The sequence below is a fragment of the Larimichthys crocea genome, chromosome XIII (genome assembly GCF_000972845.2).
Source record: "Larimichthys crocea isolate SSNF chromosome XIII, L_crocea_2.0, whole genome shotgun sequence".
Lineage (NCBI taxonomy): Eukaryota > Metazoa > Chordata > Actinopteri > Sciaenidae > Larimichthys > Larimichthys crocea.
Genome location: NC_040023.1, coordinates 48122496 through 48144313, shown reverse-complemented (window position 1 = coordinate 48144313; position 21818 = coordinate 48122496). Strand labels below are relative to the sequence as shown.

General features: G+C 42.7%; 2 protein-coding genes across 5 annotated transcripts in view; both read right to left on the bottom strand.

Moving 5' to 3' along the window:
* Nucleotides 1-18: 18 nt before the first annotated feature.
* ankrd28a (ankyrin repeat domain 28a) lies at nucleotides 19-18226 on the bottom strand. Of its 2 annotated transcripts, none has more exons than XM_010741534.3 (29): nucleotides 18089-18226; nucleotides 10620-10703; nucleotides 9686-9764; nucleotides 8772-8842; nucleotides 7499-7699; nucleotides 7334-7421; nucleotides 6958-7100; nucleotides 6754-6861; nucleotides 6562-6666; nucleotides 5968-6046; nucleotides 5738-5852; nucleotides 5420-5502; nucleotides 5275-5338; nucleotides 4999-5067; nucleotides 4718-4858; nucleotides 4504-4615; nucleotides 4295-4321; nucleotides 3854-3928; nucleotides 3523-3724; nucleotides 3247-3334; nucleotides 2992-3109; nucleotides 2673-2895; nucleotides 2499-2586; nucleotides 2329-2412; nucleotides 2099-2247; nucleotides 1926-2008; nucleotides 1699-1781; nucleotides 1496-1587; nucleotides 19-1373 (listed from the first exon to the last, which is right to left on the bottom strand). In XM_010741534.3, exons 1-29 carry the CDS (start codon nucleotides 18113-18115, stop codon nucleotides 1075-1077), a joined length of 3180 nt encoding a protein of 1059 aa, XP_010739836.2. In that variant the 5' UTR covers nucleotides 18116-18226; the 3' UTR covers nucleotides 19-1074. The 2 variants fall into 2 exon arrangements, with proteins under 2 accessions (XP_010739836.2, XP_010739835.2); XM_010741533.3 differs by lacking the exon at nucleotides 18089-18226 and adding an exon at nucleotides 12582-13316.
* A 16-nt stretch (nucleotides 18227-18242) lies between these two features.
* Nucleotides 18243-21818, bottom strand: part of LOC104927464 (zinc finger protein 879) — a 5427-nt gene continuing 1851 nt past the window's right edge. For 2 of the 3 annotated variants that reach the window (XM_019262635.2, XM_019262634.2), the window contains exons 3-7: nucleotides 21797-21818; nucleotides 21297-21449; nucleotides 21014-21139; nucleotides 20815-20847; nucleotides 19409-20685 (exon numbers count right to left, since the gene is read on the bottom strand). The exon at nucleotides 21797-21818 is cut by the window's right edge. In XM_019262635.2, the coding sequence (XP_019118180.1) occupies nucleotides 20009-20685; nucleotides 20815-20847; nucleotides 21014-21139; nucleotides 21297-21449; nucleotides 21797-21818 (1011 nt within the window). In that variant the 3' untranslated portion in view covers nucleotides 19409-20008. Of the gene's footprint in view, nucleotides 18399-19408; nucleotides 20686-20814; nucleotides 20848-21013; nucleotides 21140-21296; nucleotides 21450-21796 lie in introns of those variants that run through there. The other variant, XM_027286821.1, reaches the window with a different exon arrangement.

Below are 21818 nucleotides of genomic sequence, written 5' to 3'. Positions count from 1 at the left end.
AAACACATTTTAAAAAACTGATGTGTTACACGTTTATCTTCAACAATTCAAAAACAATTCAAAAACAAATATCTTTATTCATTCATTACTTAATCTTTATAAACATTGCACCAAGTAGCGTTCATCCTGCCTGAAAGTTGCTTGTTCCTAAAAAGGCAATAATCGTTAAGTCCTCTCTCCCTCACTCCCCACACACACACACAAACGTGCACAAACACACCTCACATCTCTACACACTCACACACATATACACAGTGTCAGCCACTTTTCTCCTGTCTCCAGTACAGTACACAGACATTGAGTAGTTACAGCATTGCAAGCTAAAAGTTCCTTGGGCCGCTCATCTGGGGTCGTCAATCAAATGACTCCTGGACCAATCATACAGTAATCAGGTCTTACATCCACCTGCTGTCAGAATCAGTTCCCAAGGATTCAGTTTCCACTCGGAATAAATTCATAGGATTCAATAATGACTTCCTCTCCTAGGAATTGAAAAGTGGTTTTCGAAAACAATTACGCAGCATTACCAATGTGACAGAGGACAAGCTCTGAATAAAAACTCAAAAGTACAGTAGGGAAAACAGTAATCAATGTCCTGGTCCCATGAGATTGTCCTTCTGTTTCTTCTTTAGACAATCTTGCTTAAAAAAGCAGTCCTCTGAGCTTTTCTCCAGTAGATGCTCTTCTCGTAATAGCTGAAGGGAAAACTGTGAAAAGGCTTAAAACCACTCCAGAAAGGATCCGCAAAGAGTAATGTAGCTTAATTTAAAAAGGAAAACATCACTTATTAAAAAGACACTGGCCATGTTACTGACCATACAGTGATACTGTCTGAGAGAAATGTAGTGTGTATTCACCTTATTCTATATTTTAGTACATTATATTCCACCCTGTAGGTATGCACCTTAAAGAAACAAACATCTGGTTTTAGATTTCAAGAGGCTTACCTAAAAATAATCTGCACACTGGCTCTATTTTCTCTCTTTCAATTCCTTGTCAGTGATCTATTAAGGCTCCTGAGTGGCTGGCTAGCCTGCCAGTATTGTAGGGCTCTGTCCAGTAACAGGTATGTCCTCAGTATGTCTCTGAGTCTGAGTCGTTCAGTTCATCGTCCGCAGAGATAGAGGAGAGCGGGCGCTCCGGTCTGCAGTAAGAGGCATGGTCTGGCCTCAGGGGTGGTGGGGTGCTAAAGGCCACACCCTTCGAGATGTGGTTGTTGGTGGGATGGTGGTTGATGACTGTCTGAGTAAGAGAAAGCGCAGGCAAAGCTGCTATGGTGACCATAGGGGAGGTGGGCATCATGGAGTTGAGGATGAGCGCCAGACAGTCAGCTACATCACGGTTGGGAGCGCAGGACAGAGCTGGAGTGTAACCTGTGGATAAGACAAAAAAAAAAAAAAAAAAAAAAAAAAGAAAGAAGAAGAAAGTCACATCTTAATCTCAAGCTACGTGTGAACACTGAGATGAGTGCTATAGATACAAGATGAAAGCCAACCGTTCTCATCCACCGCTAACACACTGGCTCCTTTAGCCAGCAGCTCCTGGACCACCACTGTCAGTCCCTTCCTGGCTGCTACGTGCAGGGGCCTGCAGGAAGGTGGAGGGAGATGCAGTGTTAAAAGAAGTCCAGTCTGAACTTAGTATATTACCCAGCTGCTCAGCTGAGTGTCTGACTGCACTGTTGGGAACACTACGTACGTCTGGAGAGCAGCATTGGTGCAGTTGATGAGGTTCCTGTCGTTGATCTTCTCCAGAATCAACAAGGCGCTCGTCTCGTGACCCTGAGAGGAAAGGAAGTATAATCATACATGTCATGCATAAGTACAGTTGTCCCATTATAACCATTGCTAGGTCACAGATACTTATGTGCCTGTTGACGTGTTAATATCCATAAATCCATGACATTTCCTGTCTCTGTGAATTACCTTGCTGCACGCCAGATGTAGCGCTGTGTTCCTCTGTGTATCCTGTAGTGTCAAGTCTGCTTTAGCACTGCTCACCAACACCTCTACAACACGAGATGGTCACACATTAAAAATGTTTAGACAATCAAAGGCCAATCGTGCATCGATGGATCAATCAATGTGTGTGTACTGACCCACAGTGTTGGTCTGTCCGTTGAGAGCTGCCATCATCAGCGGTGTCCTGCGTGAGTGTGTGTCGACTACGTTTGCCTGAGCTCCGTGGCTCAGCAGAAGGGAAACACACTCCACGTGGTCAGAAAAAGCTGCAGCGTGAAGGGGGGTCCTGCATCGCCACAAACACAGTTAACAAGATAGCGACAGAGCAAACAACTTTCATAAAAACATGATGTCATGTATGTCTCACCTGCCCTTGGAGTCAGTGGTGTTGATGATAGTTGTGCCCAAAGAGTCAATTAACATTTCAGCCACTCCCTCGTTATCGTTCATACTGAAACACATTGTCATGTCACATAGCCTCAGTATCTCTAGACATAGAAACATTGTCATTGGTACAAACAAACAAAATTGTCTTACACAGCACAGTGCAGTGGACTGAAAGAGTTGCCCTTGATCTTCTTGAACACCTCCTGGTCTAACAACACCTCCACGCACGCATCGTATCCTATGAAAACAGAGAGGACTTTGCTGACTTTGGAAGACTTTGATTTTGACATGTTTGTCAAAGAGTGTCCTGCTGTGTCTCAGTACCGTTGTAGCAGGCCCAGTGCAGTGGTGTGTAGCCCTGGTTGTCAGTGAGGTGTACGTGAGCATGTGAGGCGGTAGTGGTAGCCTGCAGTAAAGCACCCAGGGCACCAACGCGTCCACAAGCGGATGCCAGGTGGAGAGGGGAACGACCCCGGATGTCTCTGACACACACACTGGCCCCCCTCTGGAGGAGGCCCTCCACACACTCCTCCTGGCCTGTCACCGCCTGTGCGAGAGAAGGGTCCAACTTTAGAAACTATTAATGAATAGATTATAATAACACATTATGAATTAAGCTGCCATGTTAGTGTGAATGTCTCACCCCTCGGTGTAGTGCTGTCCTCCCCCAGCGGTCCTGTTTCTCTACACTGGCTCCTTGACTGAGAAGAGAGTACACACACTCTGTGTGTCCATTCAGCACTGCCAACATCAGAGGAGTCCTATAAACAGTGTGGAAATATGACATAAAAGTGAATTTATTTATCTTTTGAGTGAAACTTGTCAAAGAAATCTCTCAAAGACTCAGAGAAGCCTCCAGCCTAAGCCGTTTTGTCTGTGCACAAACACACACACTCACTGTCCGTTGGTGTCTTGTGCGTCCACATTAATCTGCTGGTCGTTGTTGCTCATGAGCAGGCGCAGGCACTCTGGGTGGCCATTCATTGCTACAGCAGCCACACACACACACACACACACACACACACACACACACACACACACACACACACACACACACACACACACACACACACACGCTAGAGCATGAATCATTTTTATATAGCAACTACATGTTTTCCAATCTTTTCAAACTGTGGTTGTATATGTCTGTGTGTGCAGATGCCTGCATGTATACCTGCAGCATGTAAGGCGGTCTTTTTGTGTGTGTAGTCACGGGTCATTGGTGAGGAGCCATGCTGCAGCAGCAGAGAGACACACTCCTGATGACCCCTGGAGCAGGCCAGGCTGAGGGGGGTCCGGCCCTCTGGGCTGCAAATGTCCACGTCCAGTAGGGACGACAAGAGAACCTCTAATGCTCCACAGTGTCCGTGGTAAGCCTACATCAATGGACGACACACACCAACAGACGGACTGAACTGAGGTCCTGTAGCAATAGACTATCAAATTCACTGCTCTGTTTTGTTCATGCAGTTGTAGAGAAACAGAGAGAGACAAACAGAACTCACCGCCAGGTGGAGTGGACTGACGGGGGCTTGGCTCTCAGAGTCACTCAGCATGTCTGTTCCTGATGTTTCCATTAACTGAAACACAAAGACGGTTTACATAGATCTCATTTCAGATCCAGGTTTGAACAAATGGAAAGTCACTGCGTCATACATTAAGCCAGTCCCACAGCTCTGTGCTCTTAAAATTTATTAAAAGACAGAAGCAGATTTAGGTTAAAAAAGTTATTTTTTATTATTATTATTATTACTTTTTTTTGCAATATTCATGCAACATTGATCTGCCATTATTGTTGTTGTTTGTTATCCTACCAATAACAAGACGTTTCACACTAGCTTCATCTGTCCACCAGATCATCTAACCAGCATGTTTGCCATCTGCCCAACAGAGGGAGCTACGTACAAACATTGTGTTACACTGGATGATGGAAATTTGGTTCTTACCACATCAAGAGGTGTCTCATTTGCCATCTGTAAGAAACACAGACGAAGACTGTTTATGATACAAGTAACCTTGCGTTCTGTAGTTTTCTCTACTGTTCACTTTAGCAGATGGAAAAGTTCAAATTTTATGTGCATGATTTGTCTGATTTTCCAACCCTCTCTGTAGGACATGCAACATATTTTTCACTCGTTGTAGTTGCTGTACACACCAGTTCCAGGCAGAGTGTGCGTCCGTAGGCTGAAGCGTAGTGCACTGCACTGTAACCCTGTTTGTCTCTCACTCCTGGATCAGCATCGTTCCTTAATAGGTACTCCACACACCTGACAAACACAAAGAAGATTAAAAAAAAAGAAGAAACTGTTACCTGACACTTCTTTGATACTTAACTATAAACTGTAGCAGTTAAACAGAATTTAACACACTTTCCGTCAGTGTCAGCTGCAGCAGCGTAGTGCAGGGGGCTGCAGCCTCTCTGGTCCAGTTCGTTGACGCTTGCCCCGGAGCCCACCAAGGCAAACACACACTGGTGGTTACAGTTAGCTGATGCATAGTGTAGTGGAGTCCTGGGATGGACAGAGTCAACAGCTATTATTTATGCCAGATTTCATACTCTACTCCACAAAATGTAGCAAAAGTCTAGCTGTCTACAGAACTTTTTTTTATTTCAATTCCTCGCATTCCTAAAATTAAATTACATGCTCACCTTCCAAAGTTGTCTTTCCTGTTAAAGTCCGCCCCTATGTTTAACAGCAGGTTCAGACACTCCAGGTTCCTGGTTGAAGAGACAGCTTTAACAGTGATGTTTTGATGACATACTATTGTAGCCCAGTGCACAGATAAATATTTCAGTCTACACATGGGCTTTCTGTTTGTACTACAAAAAATGTGTACTAAATACAGGCACAATTACACAAAAGATTGAATCAGAAATAAAGAAAAAGCTTCAACAGCAAGACAGTAAACAGGAATGATGACTCACCCTCCAGCTGCAGCAGCATGTAGACAGGTCCGTCCAAAGTCATCAGGGGTATCTATGTCAAACCCTGAGCAAATATGCAATCAGCATCAATTAGGATGTCGACTGGGTGATTTTAGTGTCAAGAATGTGGTCAGTACAAATCTACCTGAGGACAGCAGCTTTCTGCAGCAATCTGAGAAGCCACTGAGAGCTGCCAGGTGTAGGGGGAACATCCCATGAATGCCTCGCCTGGAAGAATTGAAGGCAGAGAAGGCAAGTCATCATGGGACATGGAGGATGAGGTGTGAGCATGGGTGCATTTTTGGTGACAGAAAGAAAACAAAAAGAGGTTGGTTTATCCCTAGTTTAACCATCTCCAGTCATCAGACTGCTCCTTTCTTATTTGTGCTTTTTATTACTAAAGGGGGGATTAGATCCAGTGCAGAGATAAAACAGATGGTAAAATGTCAATTGTTTTACGAACTTGGCGGTGTTGGCTCCGTGTTTGATGAGTGCTGTGATGATGAGCTCATGGCCACAACGGGCAGCGATGTTAAGGGCAGTGTTTCTGCTCTTGTCCTCACAATCAATCTCAGCTCCTATACACACACAAATAAAGGACATGTGTACATGTATGTATTTACAATCACTGCCAAGACATACATGCCGATTTGAATTCAGATGTGAAACAGCACATTCTATAAGAGCTCTCACCATTTTGAATGAGGGCCTGCGAGCAGGAGAACCTCCCATGAGTAGCTGCCATGTGGAGAGGAGTCTTACTGTCCTTACTCTGGATAGATGGAGGGACAGACAGTGGAGAGAGGCAGAGAGGGACAAAGACAATGATTACCATTTTGTTTTTATATGAAGTCTATATATGCAGAAGTACATTAAGGTGTCAGTGTCGGACGCTGACTCAACTGTGAGTCTAGTATCATGGTGTTAGTAAGCTTAGAATGAACAGAAGCTATCTTGGACCGCCTTGTGGACGCCACACACACCCACACACATATTCCCTGAGCAGCTTGCAGCCTCAGGGAGCCACCCCCTCCCCATTCATCATCCATATGGCCTTGCATCTTGAGGGGGTGGGGACCTAATATCAGTTTCCATCACTGCTACCAAAGTGTTAACAACACTGTCATTTCAACTCTCTACTAGTCACTGTGCAGTAGAACTGTTGGTGTATAGAGCTTTGGATACTGTGATAACAGGTGCTATACACACACTCACTTCACCTCAAGTACTGTTTTTCATCTAAATTTGTGTTTCCACGTATGAAAATGTATCTGTATATGGACACACCAGCATGTTGATGTGAGCTCCGTGGGCCAACAGCAGCTCCTGGCACAGCGCCCCCTGGCGTGAGGAGGAGGCAAAGTGGAGAGCAGAGAAACCTCTCTCGTTCACCTGAAACGAGATACAAATTAACACACAATTAAAAACACACACAATTAGCACGCACATGCGATTTTGCACTGAAAGGTGCACACGCACCTGGTTGACATTGGCTCCTGCCTGGATGAGCTCACTGACCACCACATCCTGTCCATTGTAGCAGGCCAAATGGAGCGGGGTGTTGCCATAGGCGTTCACCTCATTGACCTATGCAAGAAGAGAAGATTACGTGTGGAGTTTAGGTTCACTGTTAGATTTAGCTACGTCACATTGTATGATGCATAAGTATGTGTCTGTACTGACGTGGACGCCAAGGCTCAGCAGATAGTGCACTGTGCTGCTCATGCCACTGGAGGCGGCTGCGTGGAGCGGGGTGTATGCTTTCTTGTCCTTACAATCGACCTCTGCTCCACTGCCCACCAATAATTTCACCACCTCCAGGTGGCCTGAAACATAGGAAGAGGATAAGGAAAAAGAGTAAGAGGAGGAGGAGGAGGAGGTGGTGGAAGAGGAGGAGGAGGAGGAGAGATGACATGAGTCCAATTCAACTAGGTCAAGACATTTTTACTGGTGGATTTAGTCATTGCGGGAAGCAGGCTGTATGACTAGGCAGAGACAGAGGCTTAATCTCGTCTGATCAAAAAGTGTGTCAGCCTTAGAACTCCAGATCATAACTCACCCATGTAGGCTCCCCAGTGGATGGCTCTCCTGTCCTTCTTGTCAAATGCATTAATGTTGGCTCCTCTGGACAGCAGTAACTTCACCATCTATCACACAAAATCAAATTAACTGGATGTTGACAAGAACTCAAGTGTCTCTGCATGTGTCTAAAATAGACACAAACCTCCACATGTCCACTGAAGGCAGCGTGGTGCAGGGCAGTGCGTCCTGCCCGGTCAGACACGTTGACGTTGCTGAGCAGCGGGACCAAAGCCTCGGCACAGCGTACCGCCTTGTTGCTAGCCGCAACGTGGAGCGGCGTCTGCCAGTTCTTGTCCCGGGCGTTAACATCTGCACTGTGTTTCAGTAACACTGCAACTGCTTCCTACATGGAGAGTGAGAATGGGTCAGAGTGTGCAGACAGACGGTCTATTTTCTAATATGTCTCAGTGTTCTAACAAAGTACATGCCAGTGTGTGCAGGTGGCCGTGTGTGGGTGGTTATAAGTCTTGCTATTCTTAGGGGGCTTCCATGCTGACAATAGCACTAAGAATGAGAAACAACACGAGGGGCTGTGTTAGCGCGGGCATGCTGCCCAGGACCAAGAAGAATACATTTTCAAGGATTATCAAACACCAACACAATGCACTGTGGTTATGTCATTTTACTCCTTTAGGTTCAGATTGTACACGTCTGTAAATGTTATCCCAGCAGCAGTCATTTTCTCCTGTAAGGTAGCTACAACAAATTTTTATCTGCTATGTGTGATGTTGCACTAATCTGTTGAAATGAAGCCTGCATTTTTGTTGCAGTGCTTCTTTCAGTGGGAATGCCCCCTTAGTAGGGCTGTCTGTCTTATCAAACATGGCCTTCTCCAAGGTGTGAAAAGCTGTAATAACCTAACTGTGAGACTCAGAGAAGTACGTAGTCACATAATTACAGTAGTGTTATAAAAATTAGGATTATACTAGGGTGCAGATGTTTTAACCCATATAGTGTGTGTATCCTGTTTTTTGCATGTCTCGTGCACGTCCCTTATTTGGCCTGTGTTTTACTGAGGCTGGCAGGGAGAGATAATTATAAATCCATAGTACAAGGACAAGAGAGACAGGTTAGGGAAGTATCATTTGGATAGGGAACATAAGGTTCATTACTGAGCAAAAAAAAAAAAAGGTTATGATATTAACTGTATCAGTGGGGAGGTGTCCGAGACAGCCTATTAAAAAATGTATAAGAACCAACGGTTAGAGCTCCTCAGGGAGCCTTTTCTCTGTAACCCCTTTGTGTGTGTTACACTGTTAAACACTGCTTCTTGTACGAGAATAATACATTTAACTTAAACTTCAATACTTTGAATCCAGTCTTCCTTATTCAAGGGTTTTTCTTTAAAACATTCCCATAACAAGTAGAGTCACCACGCTACACATTAGCAGTGGTGTGCTTGTGTAGTTTGTTACCTCACTACAAGAGGCGACAGCTCGGTGAAGAGGAGTCAACCACTTGTTGTCTTTGGCATTAACTCTGGCTCCTTGGATGTGAGAATGAGAGAGAAAGATAGATGTCAGGGATATGTCAAGAATGGCCGACACAGCAAAGGAAAACATGTTGGCAACCTGTCATCATTAAAACATTAAAGATACCCAAGAGAAAGTGCGTGAAGAGTAAAAAAAAAACAATCTGTCCATTTAAAAGTTTTTACGTGACATATGGGAAAGGGGTGTAAAGAGCCAGCAGTGCCTGGAAGTTTAAAAACTCCCATGAGCCTCTTTGGCACAACTCAGGGGTTAAAATAGCCCCAAAGCTGCACCTGTTGCTTGCTCTTCACATTATTGAGAAACAGTGAACACACGCACTTCCCCACTATGCTTGTGTTACGACAGGGCTGGCCCCACCTCCTGAAGGGCTCAGCTGACTTCACGGTAAGTCAAGCTGACATAAACCCTATCTGATGATTGATGAATCCCAGTCACCAACGCATGACTGTCAGCAGGGGGGCAGACACACAGGCATGGAAACTACTCAGGAAACCAAGAGCAACATGTGAGGATGAGAGAGGTGAGGAACAGGCAGCGGCTTCAGGAGTTTAAAGAGGCATGGTGGGAAAACAAACAAAAACAAACATGAGTCCGACGTAGCTTTAGCTGGTTCAAATATTTAAATAATCATCAGCATCCTTTGAAACTGTGCAATAAAATGCAATGTGTTTATGTGAATTCATTTAGAAACTAATTTAGCAGATATAAAAACAGGATCAGATGGATGCATGCATGGATGGCTGCTAATAGCCAGCGTGGATGGATGAGTTGAATGGATTCTAGAGGTGGACAGATAATGGAGGGCTGAATACATCGATTCATTGGCTGGCTTTTACCTGAGAGGATGAGCAGTTCAATGATCTCAGCGTCTCCCAGATAGGCTGCAGCATGAAGAGGCGTCCGCTTCTCGTTATCCTGACAGGAGACCCCAAAACGCAAAGAGATACACATCTAATCTTGCACATTACTTCAGCTTTTTGTATAAACACAGGCCTTGAGACACACAGAAACACACACAAACACACATCATGACAGGGTGACATGCCCCGAACAAAATCTATAGACCTCACACTGTGACAGACCACAAGAAATGTGAGACTAGCGCCACAAGGAGAATGTCTATTGTGTGTTCACTGGCATTCTTCACTTCGTTCCATCACTCCCCAACACACCCTGCTGCAGCACCCCCACCTCTCTCTCTCTCTGTCAGTGCAGGGGAGAGCAATCAACAGAGTGGGGCTATAAACAAATGTCATGTGACTGCAATAGGCCTGTGCCAGTGTTGCTGACTCCAGGAAGACTCAGTGTGATGACCCCAGCACTATATACCCACAGAAAGACAGCAGCACCGAGAGAAAAACAAAGAATGTGAAAGTGAAAGAACGTGGTGTAAACAGAGAAAATATATTCAAAGACTAAGGACAGAGAGTGAAAGCAATGAGAGAAAACTGATAGATATATGATATATCATGTGAAGGTTATGTCCTTAAACTATAGGAGAGGGCAGTGTTATGAACTGTTCATGTGTTCTGCTCTGGCTGACAGCAATATAAGGTGGGGAACCTGCCAGAAGGCACTCTCAGTCAGTCAAGTGATCGATAGGAACCCAGATCAATTGTATCCTGCTGGCCGACTGCTGCTCTCTTTGGTGTTTTTTAATACATCATGGTGTGTTTGTGTAAAGCTACAGTGTCAAAGACTATTAGACACATTATTCAGCATATATATATTAGGAGAAAGTCAGGGGAAATAGCAAGAAGAGTGACTCACCTGAATGTTGACATCCTCTTTCTTGAATATGAGGGAGCGAACTTCATCTGGGTCCACGTTGAAGATGGCTCTTAACAGAGACGGCTACAAGGACCAAAAAAAGAAAAGGAAAAAAATGCTGATGTACCATTTGCATACTCGATTTGCAAGGCAGTAGTTTTCTATGCTGACAACTGTGTTATCAGTGAGAGTTATGAGAGTTACAAATGGGTGAGTCTCACATACAGACACTATAATCCTGAGCTGGGAGAGAGATCCATAGGTCACAAATGGCTGTATATCACCAGTTTGTTTATGAGCGTAGCAGCTTCAACATACATCACGTAAATGCATGCCTGCACACCACCAGCATTACGTAAACGTTTGAGTGTGAGAGGTTCAAGCTCTCCTGACACACTGTGCAAGGCCAGCTGATAAGAATGTAAAGAGATATGTAACAGATAAGTAGAAAGGGGGGAAATGACGAGGTTAGCCACGTGCTGAATCATTTCAACTATTTATTAGGACAATTTAACCCAGATATAAAACGTGTGGGTGTTCCTTGGGAGCGATTTGAAGCATCTGCAGATACATGAGAGACGAAAACAGACTGAGCACACATCTGTCTCTTTGGTTTCATCTACGTGCATGAATGTAAACAGAGTTGGCATGAGAGCATGGTGCCTGATACTGAGCGGGATTGTAAACAGTGAACAGTGCGTCCATTCAAACTACATGTTGGGGGAAGTGACACTATTTTTAATTTTGCATGCTGGATTCAAAATGCAGTTAGGCACAGGATGTTTTTATATTTATAGTTGACGTATTGCCTCTGTGACTTTTGTTTTATATTCAATAACAAATAGAACATTAGACCTTGTTACTAAAAATCAAAGTGAAAGTAATTTATCTACAACAGAACTTTGGCTCGCACTTTACAGAAGGCAAGAGCTTTGTCGTTTTTACATGGAAGACTACAACTACTCCTAAGACAAAGTGAGTTTATTATTTTTAGAATAACACTCCTGTCTATTGAGTCCATTATCTGATAATTACAGCAAAGTGCTTCTATGTTTCAGCAAAACTGGAAAATTAATTTAAGGATTTTAACTCAGAAATAATAATGACTACATACAACTTACAGTAAGCAGCACCGTTGTGCTGCAACATTGTTGAAAATGTATTGAGAAAACAACAAAAAACACTGACATGACAATGATGATGACTTAGAGGAGGCCTGGTCTAAATATCAGTATTGCCATTCCCTCCTTTTCAATCTGTCACTCAAAGTCCAATAAGTGCTGTGGGTGTCACTGATAACATTTTGTCACATGCACACCTTTTTCCCCAGCAAGGGCTGCCAAGCACCATTCACTACTACCTAGTTACTATGATGAGCTGCTCCTCACTCTCTGTTTGCCTCTTCCCTCTCTCATTTCGTCCACTAAAAATAAGTGGGGCTGTCAGGCATGTCGGCATCTGTCTCATGCCTATTATACTGATGACCGCTGCAACTATGTCGGAGATTGGAGAAGGTAGACATGTACTGACAGCACAAACATCATCATCAGAGCCGGCTTCCCCCCTTTCTTCGTGTGCACTTCAAAGAGCAGCTCTCGCAGAATGGAAAGCCATGCTAATATGTTCAATAGTCAGCTTCAGCCAACACTTGAGACTACAAAGGCCCAGGCTTTGCTGATTATCTATACAAAACAGCAGACATCTCATATGGCAGGGCTATATTGGTGATTGTATTGATGCTATATTTAGCACTGGTAGGCGAGTGTTGGCAGTGTAATGTATTGTTATGCAATGGGACGTGTAACTATGTACTTCAGCACAGGTATGAGAAGTCACTAATCTGTTTAAAGCCTAGGGGAATGTTGTCATTCGCGCTAAAACAAGGTAAAAAATCGCTGCTGATTCAGATTCAGCTAACTCTAATTCAGCCAATAAAGAACCAAACAGAAGGGCCCATCTCACCTTGTCCTCCTGAGCAGCAGCCCTTCGTGAGGCATGATGGGATCTGCGGTCTGGAGATGATTTGGGCCGGGGAGGTGGGGGCGAAGAAGAGGGCTCATCCTCCTCCACCTCCTCCAGCACCACGATACAAACACGGCTAGCCCGCTCTGACCGCATCAGGAACAAACGACTAACGCGCACACACCGACACAATCACTCACACACTCTCTCTCTCACACACACACACACACACACACACACACAAATACACTGTGTTCCCTCTTACATACGTGCGCAATTCAGAAGTACAAAGGTCAGCAGTAAATCTCATCAACTGAAAGGTTTTCCAGTAAACAAACACTGCACATCTTCATGTAAAATCCAATGTGAAATCCAGCTCTGTCCTCTATCTGTCAGTGTTGGTTTGCTGCATGGCTCCTCTCCTCCTCTCTAACCCACACTCGCACTCTCTGTGAGCAGCAGTAGTGGAGACAGCAGGGAATTCCTCTGCGTAATGGTGGCGGTAAGCGGCATGCGGCAGAATGAGCTTGGGCTGCCTAGCAGCACACAGGAAGCTACATATCCTCAGTGCTGTGCTGCAGCCAGGAATACACACACACACACACACACACACACACACGTCAGATGAAAACACACACGCAAAGAGACCCTGTGATTAGGGTGGACGGGGGCTGTAGCAGCCAGTGTATGTGTGGGCATGCTTCGCTCATTTCAGGCAGACTGCTGAAGCCAGCTCTTTCAAAAAGGAGAGACAGAGACAGGGAGAGAGAGAGAGAGAGAGAGAGAGAGAGAGAGAGGAGGGAGAGGAGGGGGAGGGGAGAGAGAGAAAGTGGAAAGAAAGGGGAGGGGAGAAGAGATGAAAGGGGAACCAGAGAGAATATCATTGTAGACAGGTAGCTACTGTAGAGCGCTGCATAACACAAAGAAAGCTGAGGATGAATGGAGCAAAGGACAAAGGCGGGACGAGGGACACCAAACTGGTTATGAAACAAAATGATGGAAAATACAGACAGAAACTTAGATAAGAAGGACTGATACACACAAGAGAGAAATGAATGGCAAGCGCTGCGAGATAAAACTAGACTGACAAACAGTTGGGGCCCTGTTTTAAAGCCTAATTGTTATCAGGTAACTTCCTCTGTGGGTTCACTTTAGTTTAATAATAAAGGCGTCAGTGGATTCTTTACTGAAAGCCCCGCTATCCTCAGCATCCAGTGTTAAGAGCTTCAACACTGTCTGGACATCTAACTGTTTGTCTGTCTGCGTCATGATTTTATGATCCTTGTTTCATGAATTCAGTGCAAAGGGGTGGAAAGTTTCTGGAAATTCACCAGAAACTTTCCAGGATGTTAAGCTGGAGGGATTTTGGAAATATCCCAAACCCAGAAACTTATGGAAATTTATGGGAATTAACTGGAAATTGGGGGTAATTTAGTAATTGGGGGTAAGATAGCATCATGATAAGATTGTCAATTAAATTATGCTAGCTATAGCCAATTTAGCATCTAACTTATCAGCTCGCTTTCTACTGTATGAATACATTTTCATGTGCTTGTGGCCTCAACAGCCCTGAAGTAAGCAGTGTGCTATATACATGTGATTGAGGACAGATATTCAAGTGTACTTGCATGAAATGTGGTTGTTTTAGTCAAGATTATGCTAAAATATATTTAAGTCCCCTGTTTTGTGCCAACCTTCAATTTAGTAAATTCCCATGGAAAGTTTCCAATTTTGAAAATTCACAGAATTTTGCAACCCTAGTCTGTATCATGATTTTATGATCCTTGTTTCATAAATCCAGTGCTCTGACTGTTGTATATTAAAGAGTGGAGCACTGAGCCGAGGCAGAGCTTCAGGCAACCTAAAAAAACAACAAACAACAAAAAACCCTGAGTAAGATTTTGATGGTCTCCATTTTCAGACAGTCAAAGCTAAAACAGAAGTGGTTATTCTTTCTAAATGTGAGAGAATAAAAGAAAATGGATACCAGATTGGTGTGTGTATGCGTGCAGCTTCCAGTATCCTCTTTGGTGTATTGGTGGCATAACTTCAAAAGTCCCCATCTCCTCATTATAAAACTGGAACAGACTGGCTTTGCCAGAGAATGTGAGGGTAGCTAACAAGACCAGTCTGTGCGTGCATGTCTTTCGGTGTGTGTGTGTGTGTGTGTGTGTGTGTGTGTGTGTGCGTGTGTGTGTGTGTGTGTGTGTGTGTGTGTGTGTATGCGTGTGTGTGCCTCCGTCTCCTTCATATTCAACACAGATCCTAAAAGGAGCAATCTTGCCAAGCCACACAACCCCATTAACTCCGAGGGAGGGACGGAGCAAGAGAGGGCGAATGAGAGACAGAGATTCAGTTGGACGGAGGCCTTCTGCAGGCCTAGATTTTGAGTCTAATGGGCTTACCATTTATAAACCTAATATAAAAAACACAGTCTAACAGTCTTTCTGCTCCTGCAGCAACTGAGTTTGACGTTACAGATTTGCTTCAAAAAACACAAATAAAGAATGATGTTTGTGAAGCAAAGCATTTAAACAAACAACCAATGTTTTGTCTATCCCATTTGCAAACACTGGAGATAATCTCATCGCATAGCCCAAGGATGTTTACAGAGCTGATTTTTTACCATTTCCCAAACAGAAGTAAGCCTTTCTGTGGACTGTGTGTGTGGTTAAAGATGTAATCAGGACTCAAATTCGTAGTCAAGCAAGTCTGTGGAGTAGATATGATCACTTTTTCATACAATGCATAGTGATCAAAAGCAAACCGAGACAAGCATTCCTAAAAACAATTGAAGAAAAAAACAAACAAAAAAACATTTATGATGTGATGGACACGTGCTTTCATGAGACAGGCCGAGCTCAAATACCTGCTCCATTTATGCTGAGCTGGTGCTCCTACAGCACAAGCAGAACCCGACCTCACCGCAACAACAAGAGGATGAAGGCGCAGTATTATCACGAATAAAATCCCAGTGCAGCCTACAGGCTTTCACGAGAGACTCAACGTGACAGTGCGCATGTGTAAGTGAAAGTATGCAACGTGCGCTGACCTCTGCTCTGACCCTGCAACAGGATGCACTGTGTGTAATGTAATCCTAGTCCAGAAACACAAAGACCAGCATGTGTGGGAGTGTGTGTGTGCGTGTGCTGGGACACATACCCACGCGGACGGCAGCAGCACTGTACCAGTGACGCTACATGTATGGTATGCACGCTCTGACCATCATGACGTGCAATCCATGAAACGCTCTGACTGAATGGCAAACTGAGGATTCACATCACACAGATCTGAGCTGATATAAGTTTTAATGCACCGAAATAAACCTGATATGAAACCGACACTGATATTAATGCCAGATCGTGACAAAGCAGCTTAAGTTTCACTTTGACTCTTTTGCGGAAGGTGCTGAGTTTCATTTATTTTTAGTCATGTCCAAATTAATTTATTTCACTGCATATTGGAGTGTACAATGGCCTGGCACATAACGGATAAGCTTATCAGTAAGAAATGTGGACGTAAATAGATTGCTCTGTATGTATACTGTACATATTTCACTTCACTACATGGTGCTTAGAGGCTCTCTGGCTACCAGGCATTAACAACATATTGCTGATGCATGCATCGTGGATACATCTGAAGAGCCCCGGGCTAGTATACACAAACAAAACTACAATACATTCTCTTGTATGCTTGACCTTCTCTTTTCACTGAGTGTGTGCTTTTTAATTCCCCCTCCATCTCTCTCCTCAGACAGGACCATAGCTCGGTCAGGACCAGGACACACTCCAAAGCTGCAGGATGCCCTCTAGAGGACGAACAGACGCCTTGGCCACGAGTGACACTCACTCCTGTCCTCCCCATTCCTGCCCTATAAGAGTGACTATTTTTGTTCCATTTTGTCCAGTTGTCTGTCAGCCAGCACTACAAGAGAACAATGAAGAATAGAGAGGGGGGGGTCTAATCACGCACACACGCTTCCGTTTGTTTGTTGCGTTCCTGCCGACTACTCAGAAGACTGGTCGGAAAAGGACGACCCGCTTTGATGTTCATATTTTTTACCAAACTCCACATAGTTACAAAACAGTATCTCACTACGACCATTTAGGCTCATTCTGAACAGACGCATAATAGGATTTTGGAGCACTTATCTGCCATAACATAACATAACAATTATTTTTCATTCAACTGTTATCCCACTGCATTGTCACGGGTTGCCGGAGCTAAAGCAGGTTTAAATTCTGTATAACAAAACAAACAATTTACAATTATATGAAAAGCATCACATGAGTATATGTATCCAATAAATATTTGGTAGTTTTACTCCATAATACAAAAATAACTACAAAAGGTCAACCTTTATGTTAGGTGATAAACTGAACCAGCCATTTTAACATGAAACAGGGTAAACACAGGTGTTACCAATGATACTAATTAATTAAAGAGTCAGGGAGCTGCTGTGGTGCAGGTCAGCTCACTAGAAAGTCTCTGCTACAATAAACAGAGCTGAACCTTAATTAGTATATTATATTACTTCTTTCTATCTGTCAAGACTTTATAAGTTTTATTTAAAATGCAACAGACAAACCTATGTCAATGTGACAGGATAGACTTGACGAAGTGTGCACACTGCCATTAAGTTCCCAACAACAACTGATGTAAGCGTGTGGAAAGGCGTCTAATTCATGACCACAGCTGGAGACTTTTGGAGCCAGCACCACCTGCTATTTTAGTCTGACAGCCTTTCTTATCTCCAGCAACAGGTGACTGCCCACAGCAAGCCCGGAGAAAATGTGCAGGGAGCCGAGCTGCTGGACAGCTGACAAAAAGCAGCAAAGCCTCCCGGGCACAATATATGCTTGCAGTCAAGTCAAATCGGAAACATTCAATCCGAGTCAAGATAATACGTGTGGCTAACTTTACTTTAATAATCGTACAGCACGTTACTTATCCTGCATGAGTTGCTAACTAACATTAGCAGAACGAGAGTTAGCCACCCTGTTAACCTCGTAGCTATCCAGCTGTGTTCACCAGTCCATCACCACCAGGACAAACAAAACAAAACAGCAACAGTCACAAACACCGAAGAAAGCCAAAAAAACGACGGTGTAACTATTAATTTAACACGAAACTGACCCGTTTTAACTGAGCTAAGTTGACGTAAAGCAACAGGTGACATGGCGTTGGCAAGGTTACCACGTTAACTGGTTTTCTGGTAACCTGGTTACCGCTAGCTAGTTAGCTAACGTGTCAGTTGGGTTAACGGTTAAGACGATAGCGACGTTAACTTCGACATTACAGACTGGTTTAATCCTCCATGAATACACTTAGCTTTGTAATATTAGTTAAGGCTGTTAGTGAAATGAAGTCGGTAGACATGGTGTTTTGTCTAACGTCACATAGAAAAGCTCAAAGTAGCGTTTACTAGTTTTACAGAAAGTGAGAACCGAAGCGTTAACTTGCCGTTAGATTGTTAGCTAGACAGACAGTTAGATAGATATCGTTACCTGGTCTTGTATCTTCAACACAGCCATATTCTCCGTGTAAAACCAAAAGGAGGCAGTAACTCGCCCGGGAGTTACTGTAAATTAACCGGGAGGGGGGTAAACTGGATGAGGACAGACTCTCCGGAACGAGTCAAACGGTGCCGCTTCCCCCCCTTTCTTCCTTCCTGCCATGGACAAAGTCACCACATCATGGGACAGACATGACACAAGCTGGGACCGAAACCCAGCAAACAGCACCGACAACTCCCAGCCACGACGATGGACCGGAGGGACAACAGCAATAATGATAAGCCCCTGACATTTCCATTGCTATTTAGACATCATACCTTAATACTGTATTACTCATAACCCACAGTGAACTTGTCCATTATTGGATTTCAAAGAAATACAAAGTACAAATGTATGACTCATATCCAACAATAATTTTTGTAGAATTTCCAGTAAATATTTATTAGATCACTTATATGTAACAGTGAATTTCAAGAGGTTCATTCAGGCGTCAGTTTAATTTACTACCCTCTTAAAGTCACTTCCAAGTGCTGCCCTCATTAAGGACGAAGAAAAATGTCCACTTTCAATTAAAAAAAAAAAAAAAAACTGCTATAAAAACATTATATATTAATATTTCTTTCTTTTTTCTGCATAAATCTCTTAAACAACTTAAGCCCTGCTCAAAAGGACCAAACATTCAATCATTTGAGGATTTATCCCTTTAAATGACAGTTTGATTACTTGATGTCACAATGAGTTATTTTTTCCTTTTTATTGCAGAAAATGATATTATGCAAATGTATTTACATAGAAACAAATATTAATTTGTAGGTTTTTATAGCATTTTTTTTTTGGAAATGGACATTTTTGTCTTTAATGACTTAAGAAAATAGCACTTTTTATTTCACAGTGTTCTATTGATCTGTTAGAAAAATTTAAATTTGAACTCCAAAATATGTCGAGAGAGACTTAGTTACAAAGAAAATGTGCCATATGCACTAACACCACAGCCAAATTGATGGCCAGATAAAGAGGAATAATTTTGGACAAACATGTCCATTGTGATGGATGATAATGGTAAAGGTTTGTTATACATGCCCACGGTTGAGATAGCTGGATTTGATAGAGATTGTAGAGATTGTAGAGGCAACAGCCAAGTAAAAAGGAATATTTTGATCAATCATAACAAAAAGATAAATCATTCACTGACAGGGAATGTTTCATTGGGTCCTAGGGCTGCTCTATTTGTGTTGGTGTGACTTTATCTACCTGCCAAACTGAGGATTTCTGGAAAAATCGAAAAATGTGTAAGGAAGATATATGTGAATATAACTTTAAAATGTTTTAATCAGAAGAGAAGTTCACAAAATTTATGAATACCACAAGATACAATTAACAATACACATCAAGCACCAGGACTGAGTTATTCTACCCATAAATACATCTCTGGGCAGGTAGCTTTCTATTTAGTGGATTTTACTGCCATGGATCAGAATATAAGATAAGATAAGATAGACTTTATTGATCCCACACTGGGGAAGTTCACATGACACAGTAGCTCATATACACAAGTAAGAAAAGTCATGCTGGTGTAAAAGAGTCTGTTGGAATGAAGGACCTGTGGTAGCATTCCTTCTTACATGGTGGGAGTAGCGGTAACAGCTGTTCTTGAGTGTAAACAAGCGGGCTTTTTTTTTTTTTTTTTTTTTTTTGAATGGGTCACCTGATGTATTCATGAAGCAAAGAAAAGTAAATGAAGCAAAAAAAAAAGTAATTGTTTGCACACATAAAGGCAGGGGATTGGTGTAGAAAAAACAATGAAAAAAATGTACTAAAAATACTAAAATAAGTGTTCAGAGCTACTGTAACTGGCTGTCGACCACATGGCGCCATAGCAAGATATAACAGTTTTTGACAAGTTTATGACATCTATAGTGTCTCACCCATCTGTGTTTTTTTTAAGCTGGTCACATTTAGAACCTTTGGTCTATGAAATCTCATATGCTGTTTCAGACAGGAATCATTAGAAAATTGTTTACCACATTTGCTTTTCATCTTGTGGTTTTGAAGGTGCTGGACTAAACTCTCTGTCAACTCTAAATGTTTTCCACAAAATCCACAAATCTGGATTTTATCCACCGCATGTACTCGTGCATGTGTCCTCAGAGTGTACATGTAATGGAAAGTCTTTCCACAGACTTTACAACAATGAGGACCTGTGGGATTCTGACTGACGGATAACTGTGATTTCTTTTGATTTAAAGTCAACACGGGTAAAGATCTTTTCACAGGCTTTTTCTTTTTTGAACAGCGTGCCTTTAAAGTTGGAGCTGTATGGTTCTTCTTCCACTCCTCAAGCTCGACTTCAATGGTGTGCTGATATTCCCCAGCTGGCTGAAATATTCCACCAACCCGATCACCAAGCTGAGTTTCCAGAGGTGGAGGAGAACTAGAAAGAGGACGTCCCTCGTCCCAGAGGCCCACACAGGCAGAGTAAGGGGCGTGATCTGTCTCCAGACTTTGTTCTTTTATTTCACTTCTGTCTCCTTCTATTTGCTCAACTTTGCTCTGCAGTTGCTTTGAGTTCTGCAGTTCCTGATGACTCACTGTGGATAAAAACAATGTTGCATTACAAGTTTTTACATGCAGCAAAATGAAGTATCAGCATACCACTCTCTTCCACCACACCTCCTCTTATGAACAACTGACGGGTGTCAGACATACTGTATACTAACCTGTGTCCTGGCTTTCCTGTAGTATTGTATATTCTGTGAAGTAAAGAGACACAGGAATATATAATCATGTCTCTAACTTTTAGTCAGTGTTTAAATAACAATCATTTAATATTCTTATTAGTGGAACTAAAACAACAGAGGAATGTAAATGTAGGAAAATAAATGTAAAGTCATAAGAATGCCAAGAAGCTGTACATACTATGTTGTTTCGATAGGTGCACCTCAAAGTTACATTTCCGAAAAATGATCTTTCTGCAGTTTGGGCAGTGCCAGTGACTTCTGTTCTGGATCCTGTCTTTGCACGTACATGGTACAACAAATTTTTCTGAAAAGAGAAAAGACAGCCTGTTAATTTCTTTTCAACAACATTGTTTTAGCACATTTCCAAGTTCTGAAAATCAGCTAGCATACATCAAGATTGCTTGATTAAGGTAATCAATTACAATAAACAACAAACAGAAGTCCGTTTTAATAAAACTCACCTGTGCCATCCTCAGCAAAACGAACAGCACATAGAAAATGCTTTTTAATCAAGTGAGTCTCAGTGGCTTGAGTTCTATTGAGGCAGTAGGGACAGTCGCCACGTTCTGCAAACTTTAGGAAGTCGGTGCGGGAGGTGAAGACATGCTGCAAGTCTGGGAAATAAATAAAGATCAAATTTAGCTTCTTTATAAAATACTATGATATTTAATAGAATTAGAGTTGTGATATACTTCAACAGAAGCCTCATACAGAACAGTAGTACATAACATGTAATGAAAATTTAACAGGGGCTATGCAATTACTGGAAAAACAGTCAACAGTAATAAAATGTTTTTTTTAACAGTGACACACCTGGCTCGTCACTACAGTGACTAATGGTAGTTACTTCTCAGTTCAGATTCATTCCTGACAGGACTTGTATTTTCTTTTATATATTCATGAGATTTTCTTAAGCTTAACAAAATGTGATGAATTGATTAAGAGGAGATTTTATTATTACCACTGGAATGGTTCAGGGCATC